The sequence below is a fragment of the Takifugu flavidus genome, chromosome 8 (assembly GCF_003711565.1).
Source record: "Takifugu flavidus isolate HTHZ2018 chromosome 8, ASM371156v2, whole genome shotgun sequence".
Classification (NCBI taxonomy): Eukaryota; Metazoa; Chordata; class Actinopteri; order Tetraodontiformes; family Tetraodontidae; genus Takifugu; species Takifugu flavidus.
Window position 1 is genome coordinate 8,505,668 of NC_079527.1, and position 12,481 is coordinate 8,518,148.

Here is a 12,481-nt window from a genome sequence, read left to right on the forward strand (position 1 = left end):
CCTCCGTCTTCTCTTTATCCCTGTGGTGTCGGACTCTCCCACTCTAATGAAGGGCCATGTTAAAGCCACCCTGATATTATAGTAATCTTCACTTCACACGAGCACAGCTCTCCCTCAAGGTCAGTACAACCGGACTTTGGGACCAGGTTTGCACGGCTGAGGTGACAATTGAGTCACCCAAAGCAAATATAATCAAGCTTTGCAACATCGGGCGCTAGTTCTTGAGTTGAAGGAACTGTGAATTTTCATCTTGAACATGACTGTTTTCAACAATCTGCCCACTCGGAGCCACATCATAAACCAAATTTGCATGATTTTATGTGTGCATGAATGTGTGTGAGTGACTCAGAGTTCGGAAACAGGCCAGACTGAGGAGAAGACACCCAACTGCATTATGAATGAGGTTCAGTTTTCATGGGGACAGCGTTGGGTTTCGTAGCTCATTAATCATTGAGGATCAGGCTTGGCAAGAGCGCCGTGGCAACGCTGGCAGATCATGAACGCATCGTGTTATCATGTCAATGCTGGACATATCAAACTTCCTGTTTTTGGTTGTTGGGTTTTGTTTTGGGGCAGGGACCCTGAAGCGTTTAGTAATGCCCTAAGGTCTGTTTATTTTGGTCCAAACTGCACCACTTTATTTTGAAAACTCCACTTAATTCCCATTTGAACTAACCTTCACTGCCCCCCAACACTTTTAATACAGGATTGACTCCTGTTGCCCTGTTAGCCCCGATCTTAATTTAAAACTCCATATGGGGGCAAAGATGCAGGCCTGTGTCTGAATAATGGTTTTCACACTGCAAGAAGCTCTCTAAGAATCACAGCGAACTTTGACTCTTGCAGAAAACAACGGAAGTTCCTTCAGGACTGACTTGGAATCACTCTGTATTAAATTCCACGGCTTTATCAACAAACGCCATCCCCGTGGACAGCATTATATACATAGTTTTAATTTCCTGGAGTGGATTAAGTGGCCGGTCGGACCCACCGCGCTATTGTGTCAGGAATCTGGACCGAGTTATCTGCTTTCTGCTGACCTCTCCCAGTGAATAATGCCTTCCTCTGTTTGGCCGCGAGGTCGGCTTGGAAGGAAAAGGTCACTTAAATACTCAGTCAATGTTTAATTACTCTTGCAGTATATCCCTGAGTCTCTGTGTGTGAGGGGAAGACGGCGGCCTGCTCTGAATGACCTGAACTTTCTATTATGTGGATTTGCTGGGTGGAACCGTGTGGATTCTCACTCTCATGGGGAGAAAATTGCTTCTATATAGAGAATATATAAGTAATTAAACACGGATACGTCATCTTTCTATTATACACATGGTCCTCAGTGTCAACTACAGAAAAACTATGAGTTCATCGTGGGGTTGGAGTCTATGACAGTTGAGAGTAATCACTAAAAATAAACATCTTTTCCTTGGATAACTGGAGAGAACGAAGCTCCAAGAAAAACACGAATGAAGCAGAGTGACTAAAATAATATTATTCACACAGCAGCATCAGCATAAACTGGAATCCAGTGACTCTAGATGAGGCCTCCAAAACCAGAAAAAAGAGAAAGTTACCTACACAGAGACAGACGTTCTTTACTGATGAATATAACAAATAGGCCACATATCACAGACACCTTTATCCTTAGAAACTCTTTACATTACTGCTCAGAGCTTCTCAGCGATATATGAAGCTTCTTTAAATCTGAACTGTCTTTTAAATTAACACATTTACAGTGCAAGTTACTAAAGTTTCCAGGATCTTCCCAGGTTGAACCCAAAAAAAGGACGAGTTTAGAATCAACAGCCAGTGTAAAAGATATTTAAGTGTGAAGTGGTGTGGAATGGCAGAGCTCCATGATTATAAATCTCATATTTAACTGCACACCTCCAACCCCCCCCCCCCCCCCCCCCCCCCATCCCGACTTATTTTTAACTTAAACCATATGTGTAGAATTCTGTGGATTCTAGATTGTTTCCCAGCATCGTGATGGAGGGCGTGCATGTGTTGAGACCTGCCTTTACACTGGGGGAAGCTGTCTTCTGTCATTCCTTCTCCCTGCACTTGTAGGTACAAGCTCTTAAATCAATCTCACCATCTCACTTTGGCAACATATCTGGAGTCAAGACGCACTTATTCCACGGTTGTTTATCGACCACATAGAGCTCACAAACATGAACTTCTTAATAAAAGTTATTTCACAGCTGGAAATGTCATCTGGAAAAACAGAGATCATTTTAGATTTGAGGAGCAGTGGAACAGAAATGGCATCTGCCTCAGTAATGACGCAGTTGGGAGTTCGTTTGAGTCTCATTATAGTGCTGAAATCACTGTACGTTAGTCACGCAGAGGGTGCAACACTAACATGACTTCATGTAAGGATTCCTGACAAAATGACGAAGCCTAAGGGGCGCTCTGTATTTGAAATGGACAGGTGAAGTCAATATTTATTTCTTCCCAGAACCCCCCATGTTTGCCCTTTAATACCATAATCCGTCAGAGCTTTTGTATTCTGAAGTTCACCCTGTGGAGTTTGGAGGAGGCCCACTGTGGACCGGGGGAGTTCCGCACACCCCTCCCAAATTTAAGGCTGCAAAGTCATTGAATTTGGGAGCGGCTAACTGGAAACATGTGCCTGGAAATCTACACGTAAACATGCTCTGTGATGAGAAATGAACACATCATTCAAGCTAAACACGCAGCACAATGTGAAGTGATGAAGACAGGGAAAGCTCGCGAAGGAACCCAGAAGAGGAGCGATGTAATCTGGCGTTTCAGCCTCAGCCAGAATCAACAGGTGTGTGGAAGAAAGTCAAAAAAGGAACAGTAGGCCTCTGCAGAACCCGCATGAGTGAGCGTATATACATATTGAGCACGCTCAACGCTCTGCTTTATGTCATTTAGCTGCTACATCACATAATTGTGGAGCACCGCATGATCAACCATGGCCATCAGACATTCGAGGTTCCCTTTAGAAACCTCCAGTAACGGTGTGCCCAACAGACCGTGATGTGGAACTGGGAGGGGTTGTGTGTGTGGTTTGGCTTTCAAATTTTATGTTTTGTTTCTTTAAACAGTAAATCTTTGAACATTCACTGCATTCACTTCCACCTTTCTTTCTTTTTGTAGATGAACCGCAGCCTCTGTCCCAGTCAAATGGGCCCCTACTCGCCCCAGGGCCCCTTCCCCCTCTGACCACCCCACCGACCCCACCCATGGACTCCCCCGTGCCCTCCGTGTGCCTCATGCCCACACCCACCCCTCCCCCGTCCTCCACCTCCCCTGGGTGCAGCAGCAGCGGCGGCTCAGAGCAGGTCGGGCCTGGGCAGCTGGTTTTGGCAGGTTCCAGCGCCTCAGCCTCCAGCAGCCCGTCGAATCCAGAGACGGAGGAAGACAAGGCCAAGAAGCTGCTGTACTGCTCACTGTGCAAGGTGGCCGTCAACTCCCTGTCACAGCTGGAGGCTCACAACAAAGGTGGGTTCACCTCATTCAGAAACCCGGTCAGAAATCTGTAGGATGTTGTGACTCTGCAGTCAATAACCACTAATCTCCTTCATGTAGAGAAGGAAGAATGAATGATTGATTTGGAAAAAACAGGGTTTCAAGGTTGGTGCCAAACAGATAAAAACAGCAGAATTACAGAATTCAGAGACAATTTCAAGGATGGTAAAATAACGAGGCAAATTAACATCTCATTAAAGCCTGCTGGTAAAAGTTGGCTTCCACAGGAGATGCAACGAATTCACTCTTCAGGCCAGCTGGAGCAGGTCGTTCCCTATAGCCCCATCACCTTCGGTCTTCAACCTTGACTTTGCAACAGCCAGAAAGGCCTCACCTGAGGCTCTGAGGCTGCAGACTGAGTCTTACAGGGATAATAACACTCAAATGTCTGAGGGTCCGAATCATTTGATCACTAAAAACAACCACAGTGCTGTGAGACACTGATGTGCAGAAAATGTATCACACAGTCATTTATATGATGCAGTATATTACATAATTCATAACTAATATCTTGTATATATATGCAGTAATTGTGACTCCAACAGCCTCCCATGACTCTGTTCCTCATAAATCTATATTTGTTTGTTCTTCAGAAGTTAATAGAAGTGTATTAGAAACCCAAACTTACGGTGCTTGATTACCGTCATTGTCACCACCAATATATCAGCTGCTGACTTGACAGCGTCTCAGTCAAGGTTACCGGGAGCAACATGGATCAGCAGAAAAATGATCTGTGTGACACTTGCAGACATGCAGGTGGCAACAGTGCACAGATCTCCAGCTTTTAGCTACGTGTGCGCTCTCTCTAATACAGCACGCTCCACCTTCATCACCGACAAGATGCTTCTAAACTTCTCCCCTTCTTAAATATTCAGGATTTACTTTGCATATGCAGCATCAAAAACCTGTTCCCCTAAAGCTTTCTGCAAAAAAAAGAAAAGAAACTGCAGCGGCAGTTAAGGCGGATGAGCAGTGAGGGACTTAAGCTGAGGAACAAGAGTGTGTCTTAGTGAGTATGCGTGAGCGTACATGTGTTCACACTTGAGCATTAATTCCTACAGTGCTCACTCGCTGTGCCACTTTCTCATGGTTCTAAACAGCCTTTGGTGCTTGTCGCCTGTCTTTGACCTTTTTGCACAGATTTTTCCAGCATGTTCTCGACATCACATAATAAGGCGCTGAGTCAGTGCTACTGCGTCACACACGCCTTCAGCTTGAAAATAGCCAAAATTGCACATTTTGCTACAGTAAGAAGAAAAGGCACAATCACAAAAGCATTATTTTTGATTTACAGTACCTATAAAAGTTGTGCTTTACCATGTGGTAATTAACTATTCGTTTGTGTGTGTGTGTGTGTGTGTGTGTGTGTGTGTGTGTGTGTGTGTGTGTGTGTGTGTGAGAGAGAGAGAGGTTAAAATCATCTGGAAACAATCGTCCTCAGTAGCAATGCTGTAACTGTCCACTGGGGTCTAAAATAAAATCATATGTCGTGCAGATGCAGCAGCAGGAAGGAACAATCAACAGAAATAGGATAAAAAAGCAAGACAGCATGAGAGAGATATGATATCCATCTGTCATTTTTACATTTATGCAACAGTTTGCTGCATTCTGCTGCACTGTTTTCGTGTTTACACTGTGATTCCAGCCAACGGAGGCAGAAACCCACTGACCGAAAATAGAACAAAGGCAAAAACATAGATCCCGAGAGCACATATCTGCTATGAGGCAAAGGAAGTCAATACTTATTATTATTATTAGAATACTTCCCTAATAGAACACATAACCTTTATGCTGCCAGGCAGCCCATTACAGGGGATCTTTATTCCGTAACCACAACTCTAAGGGATTTTGGAGATTGACTCAGATACAAATTGCAGGATGGTTTAAGAGTGGAGAAAGAGGCTGTAGGACGTACCAGAGATCGATCTGGGCCGCTTAAGAGACATTAAAGTCACAAAATGTTCCAGATCACCTATTTTATCTTGCAGCACAGTTTCAAAATAAACTAGAAAAAAACTAGAAATATTATGTAGTCAGTGGTACACATTTTTTAAGTAATGGAGTAATATGTATGTAGTAAGTGCGTTTTATAAATTGCCAACATTTGATGGAAAAATCGAAACCAGAACTGAAACTGGTTTTGCATGAACTCCACATTTATGAGCACAACGGCTTCTTCTCACTGTCAATAAAGGCTCAAAAACAGCATTAATGCACAGACAACAAAGGTGCAGGTGTCACCATCAGCACCGGAATCGCAATACGTCCTCAGATTGTGGCACTGTACGTGGTTCCGCACCAACACCGCCAGTCTCACGGTGACATTGGACCTTAAATCCATCCTGGAAACCCTCAACACGCTTGTGCAGCTGCTTCCCTCTAGCGGTATTACTTTGTAATTACCTTGCAATTATTCGGCAGATTCAGAAGCAGCATTGACATTTTTCAGCTGAAAAGAGCAAATTAAACAGACATAATTTCTGACATGGTTATTTTTTACTTTATCTTTTAGGTACAAAACACAAAACTATTCTTGAGGCACGCAGTGGGTTGGGTCCTATTAAAGCTTACCCTCGCTTGGGCCCCAAACCCAGCGGAGAGCAGGGCGGGGGGCCGGTGGACCCCAATACTCAGGAACGAACCTTCCACTGTGAGATCTGCAACGTGCGGGTCAACTCTGAACTTCAACTTAAACAGGTAGAAAGGAGTGCTGATGCAACATCTATGAAAAATGTATGTTTAGTAAATTTCTTAATTAGTTAATATGAGAGATATTTTTATAGTTGTGCTCCCATGTTCTTTACTTTCAGCACATATCAAGTCGAAGGCACCGAGACGGCATGGCGGGCAAACCTAACCCCCTTCTCAGCCGACATAAGAAGCACAGGGGAGCTGATCTGACGGTAACCTTTCACCATTAAACTCTAACGCCACCAGTCAATACAAGTGAGAGAGTCAATACAGTGACAACATGTCTGCAGATCTTCGAGGTGCTTACAAAGTGCTACTTTAAACTTTACAAAATCCAGCGACTTGTTCGAGCTTTGGCCTCGCACCCCTCTGAAAAATTCCCATCTGTACTAAATCCTAAGCATCTGTATTATATTTGCTCTTCTCTGCTTCTCTTGACCTTCTGGAAGTAATTATTTGACCCTTATCTCCCTCTCTCTATTCACACTCTTTCCTTCTTGCAGTCTTCTCTGACCTTCTCTAAGGATCTCACCAAAGCTTTGGGTGCGGGGCTTCTGCCCAACCCCCTGGCGGTTGCCGCGGCAATGGCCGCCGCAGCGTCTTCCAACCCGCTGGCTCTCCGCGCAGCAGCCCCCGCACCCCACCCGCACCACCATCTATTGCAAGGCCCACCGCTGAGCCACGCCATCCTGAGGCCTGCGCCGGGGCCCATCCGCACCACGCACGGGCCCATCCTCTTCTCTCCGTACTGACACCGGGTCCTGTGAGGAACAGCAACTCCAAAAGCACACTGTGAAGATTCAACCATAACAACCACCGGCTGATAGGAGACACCAACCCAACCATTTAAATACTGAACTTAGAGAAAAGCAAGGGAAAAGAGGTGCGGAATAAATTAGAAAATTCTCTTTCCCCCCCTTACCTGGATCTCTCCCTTTATTTCAAGGATGTGCGGGGGGGTCTCAGATGCAACGAACAGAGGAGAGATTGTCATTATGCATTAACCTCCCTCCTACGTCTGTCACTTCCCTCCGTACCTCTCCCTTGCATTGAGGACCGGCCACGGCTTTCTCAACAGGACAGAAGAAACACATGCAGACCTTTCTCAAAGCATTACGCCACATGCGGTGTTACATTCTTCTGGACCAGGTTGGTTTTGCTCCTGTCATCTCAGCTCAGTGTGTGTATATTTTTTTGTCTCATCCTATGCACCTCAAAGCCCAAGACACAAATGTCCTGACAGTAGGGTACCTGCTTCCATGGGTCTATGCTGTATGCAGCACATGTAGCTTTGGCGGCCTCCACGACACTGTGCACGTCCCCTCCAGTGCCGGAGGCTTGCAACTCTTCGATTCGCGACTCTGGGTCCTCGCCAGGAACAACCAGTCTGAACGGGTCTGATAGATGTGGGGTTGAGAGTGCAGAGAAGTGACTGTAGGGGCCGACACTCTACTTTCATTTACTGGGAGGGTGAGGTGAGAGGAGGGCTGGCACGGGTCATTGACCCCAGGCAGGCTGTGCAGACACACAGACCCAAACAAATCTGTGTTTTAAAATAGACTGTTCGAAAACAGAGGGCTGCAGGGCGCATCTGCCACCCTCTGTAAAGATCAGATAACAGCCTCAGAAAAGGGAAGAGAGGCTAAAGAAGCAAGCTTTAGTCACACATCAGTGCTGCCTACACCACTGTCTTTGATTACTGGTTGCGAAATGAATGGCTCAGACGTACTGGACAGTGTTTCTCCTTCCATCAAAACCATCAGCATCTTGGTCTTTGGCTCCGTTGACAGGGAGGGAGGATTCACTCAGCTGTGACCCTGCGTGATGAAGCATTATGCGTCTGCATGCAGCCTCATGATGCGTTCCTGCAGCATCGGGGTTGAAGCCTTCTACTCCTGCCTGTATCCTCCTCCTCCTCCTCCTCCTCCTCCTGCTCACCTCCTTGTTTCATAGAGGCTGCACTGATGCTGGCAATTATATATAACACTCACACACACCTTACAGAGAGCAAGATGAAAGCCAAATACACTCTTTGAGAAATGATCTCGAGCCGGAAGGACAGCCATCCCAGGCCGGCTCGGGACTTCTGTGGAATCTTCCTGTCTTACAACTGAAAGCCATGAAATCCCCCATGATTTGCTTTTCTTTTACAAAGACTGGTGAGCACTTTGTTTGGTCTAGACTGTTGGTTTGCATATTAAAATCGCACATTGAAAATAAATAATTGTACGATAACGAGCAGGGGAGGACAGCGCAACAGAAATATTTTTGTAGGTAGGAAACTGCCAGCGGCGTCATACACGAGGGGGGAGGAGAAGAAAAGGAATCACTGGACGGTGGCTGAGTGTGGCAGACCAAACCATTCAGCGAGGAGCCGCAGTGGCTCGCTCGGCAGCAGCAGACCTTGCCAGACACCTTGAAACTACACTGTGCCCTTTCATTGAGAAGCAATGAGCTCTTATGTCTTACCTTCGTCTGAATATTGCAATGCAATGAGCAATTTTTACCGGAGTGACTCGTTATCATTGTGACATTGTTGTGACATATTGTCTGGAATCATTAGTAAGGGGAGAGCACACCAGCGGACGGACCTTCCTGTTCTTTTGTGCAGAGTGCAAAGCCCCGGGGGGCACACATGAGGGACAGAGAGACACGGAAGTGTAACTGAGCTTAGGGACCGACCCTTCATATTAAAGGGCCTTTTTTGTACGGTAACCTCGCATTAGGGAACAGGGTACAAGCCAGGTGTCACGGAATTAAAGCTCGATTTGTTCTACAGGCCTTCATTTTTCATTTGGACTTACTGAGTTTTCTTCCTCTGTGTGTGAGAAATGTCGACCGTAAGTTCAAGTGGAAACCGCGAGGACGATAATCATCATGCCATTACTTAAAAAAAGAAGCCGCTTGGTGTCTGCTTCCACCGTTGTGCTATTGCTTTTGTGTTGCCGAAACAGCATTTTATTGCAGAGTTCATTTTGAGAGCGGGGGGCTGTTCCGGGGTCCGTGCTTTCCTTCTATGGCGTGCGTGTCATGTGTATTTGAGTGTATACTGAGACCCGCTCCATCCCTGTACTGTCCACCAGTCAGAGGCAGCCTGGAACTGCGAGTATAAAGTGGCCTAACACAGTAAAGGAAATAATGATTAAAAAATAGATTATGGAAGTTATGGATCCAGTGAGGTTTGATCAATTATCCAGCCTGAAATAAAGTCATGCAATCTTGCATCTGTAGGTCACCCGAGTAGCAGCACTATAGGTACCTTCATGCTGATTCATCGTCATTATCCACATACAGGAAATAAATGTTAGATTCCCTTTTTTTCTGGGCAGGTATTTCATGTTAGCTGTGTTTTAGGCTACTAGCCTTAGCCTTATTCTGCCCTCAGCCTCTCCCTGAGCAGAGGCCTCGATGTAATTTTTGTCTTGCCAATAAAGTTATTTTTGAATTTCACTGTCTGAGGGAGACAAACTGTTTGTAAGGCGAATTGTAGCAATACCTGACTCATTCTGGCTACTCTTGTTTATTGCAATAAAAAAAAAACAATAAATGTGTATGTGAGTAAAACAATATAAATGTAATTTAAATGAAAAAGAAACTTTATGGTCAATACTTATGGTATTAAGAGAAACCATGATGAGGGAAAAATAAATGTCAATAAATCAGTCAATGAAATCCATTAGTTCAGTGTTGTTATTCATTATTGTGATGAATTACTGTCACTAATGTGTTAACAGACAAGTGCTTTTTTACTATTATTAAGCCAATAAACATGCCTAAAAGATGTATAAGTCTGTCTCTATTGGCACTCAATTTGGCACATTAATCTATGATGGAATAAAGGAAAAACCCGGTCATATCTGATGGAATGTTACATAACTATTTCTGGAATGAAAGGGTGCAAAAGGAGCTGCTGTATGTCGGACTGGCGATGCATTGTTCAGTCTGATGAAGAGCTACATTATTCCATCCGCCGAGAGCATAAAGCAACATTCATATGGTTCTGGAATATTCACATATTCACGCCTAAACACTTTCTGGGTTCCTGTAACAGTACACAATCCGACCGCTAGGTGGCCACAGTGCTTCATCCGGTCGGCAGGTGTGATCCTGCAGCAGCAGAGGGCATCGTTGCATAGAAAGAACAATTTAGTCTTCTGGCCGTCGTTACTTTGAAATTTGACAAAAATAGACCTGTGCCAGGACTGATATGAACAGCTCATTAATTGTTCAGGGAGCACAGATCTGCCTTTCGGCTCTCCGAACACACAAAAGGTCATTATAGCGCTAAACATCTGCGAGGGTACTTACTTTGCTTTTAAAATAGCTCTAAAGGACTTTGATGTTTTGTGGGAATGTGCTATATGAAGCAGAGCATATATTTTTTATTATATATAAATGTATAGTGGATGAGTTATATATATTTGTATATTTATATTTGTTTCAATTCAAGTAATGAAGATATAATGAAGAAAAGTCATGTATTTATCCAACGCATCACAGCTGAAAGCCAAAGAACTAAGCTAGCATCACTCTATAGTGTTACATCACACATCTGAGAAGCAGCGGCTCTTTTGATGAGAACTCAGTGAATCCAAATATGGCAATAAAATGCCAAGATGGTCACCTACTGAACTTCAAATGGAATCTGAAGTGGTAGCTGAGGTACAGGTACTTCTTTTCTAAATGGAAGGCGCCATCAGAGAGGAGAGGCCACATTCTAGGGCTTCTCTCTGTCTTCGCTGATGTCTCCCCACAGTTTAACATCATATGTGCTGCAAAAAAGATCCCTGCGGCCCTGATCAGGCTGCAAAAATATACTAATAACAAAAAATCATCATAATAATAGCAATAATAAACATCCAAACAATTATCTTCTGTTGTTCTGTCAATGTAATTAATCCCCAAAGGAAAGTGGACGCGTGTAATGTGTGTCAAATTGTCAAAATTGTATTTTTCTCTCTTCAAAAAGAGCTTTAAACACCGTGCTGAGTACAGACAGAGCCGGAAGTGCTCGTCATCACCACGACAAATGTCCTTCATCAGCAGAGAGGTTAATGGAAGCGTGCACGCTCCTGTCTGCCTCCACAAACATGAGACGGCAGTTCCAAGGACATCGGCTTGGAGCTAATTAACCCAGACTCTTTAAAGAGTCTGAGGGAGAGAGAGACAAAGAGACAGAGAGAGAGAGAAATCACCACAATGAAGATGAGTCTATAATCTCATTTCCTTAACTAGTCACCAAATTGAGTTAAGAGCAACTGTGCTGCTTCAGTCGGGCTTGTTTGCCTCTTCATTACACCTGCCTGCGTTCTGCACAACAATGTTCTGAACATTTATTTGATATTGCCTCAGAAATACAAAACAGCTTCTTCTCATAGCATCTCAGGCATTTATCGAAGCAACCTCTTCTTCGTGTTCTCTGACACGCATCCATCAATCCTCCCTCGGCTGTCGTGCCTCGGCAGAGACAACAGAGCGGCGGACGTGTCTGCAGACAAAAACCAGTGTTAGCAGGTTCAGCTCTTGTAATATTCCATCCTCTTCAGGGAAATTAAGAAATCCATGCAATAACTCCCCGGCAGGCTCTGATCTCTCAGGTCATCTCTGGGTACAAGAGGACCGTGTCATACAACATTCATTCAGGGGCAGGCAAATAAACCCTGAGCCTAATAAGCTTGTGCTCAAAGGCTCCAAAGCGACAGTTTCCCAATGCATTGTTTCCCAGAGGCGTTTTGGTGACTTTTTAAATGTTTGAGGGGCTGTACAGATAGCAGTTGGCATGGCAGCAGCTTCCTGCGGCTGCACGTGTCCAAGGCGGGACCGCAGCCGAGCGGTCAAGGCGATCCGACGCAGCATCGGCAATGGCGAGAGTGAATCTAATAAACCGTTCCTCCGAAGACAGAGAGGCAGAGCTGTGTGTCCTTGGGTGAAAACCAAGAGTTTACAGATAGACTCTCAATGTTCTCTAATTAGGTTTGAAATATTCATGGTGCGATATAGATATAGTATCACAGTATATCCTCAGTATTCAGTATATCCTTTCAGACCTCACATATCAGCATACATAGATATATGTAGGTATGTCAAACACATGTGTCAGAATATGTCACCCAGTAATTAACAGTGATTTCCTGGATTCCTATTGGAAATGTTACATGAACACACTATAAGACGGCTATAAGTGACAGCCTGCTTCACCCCAGCAGAAGGTTGAGAAGGGAAAACGCACGGCTCAGCCTGTCCATGCAGCACACGTTCTCCCACGTCTTTGAATACATAACAACTCTGCCTGGTT

At 44.7% G+C, this 12,481-nt stretch overlaps 1 protein-coding gene across 4 annotated transcripts in view; it reads left to right on the forward strand.

Annotated features, from left to right (window-relative positions):
- The window catches only part of znf385a (zinc finger protein 385A), a 47,041-nt gene extending 37,183 nt beyond the window's left edge, over positions 1–9,858 (forward strand). For all 4 annotated transcript variants that reach the window (XM_057040448.1, XM_057040449.1, XM_057040447.1 and 1 more), the window contains 4 exons: positions 3,124–3,468; positions 6,008–6,192; positions 6,306–6,398; positions 6,690–9,858. In XM_057040448.1, the coding sequence (XP_056896428.1) occupies positions 3,124–3,468; positions 6,008–6,192; positions 6,306–6,398; positions 6,690–6,938 (872 nt within the window). In that variant the 3' untranslated portion in view covers positions 6,939–9,858. The remainder of the gene's footprint in view (positions 1–3,123; positions 3,469–6,007; positions 6,193–6,305; positions 6,399–6,689) is intronic.
- Positions 9,859–12,481: the final 2,623 nt, after the last annotated feature.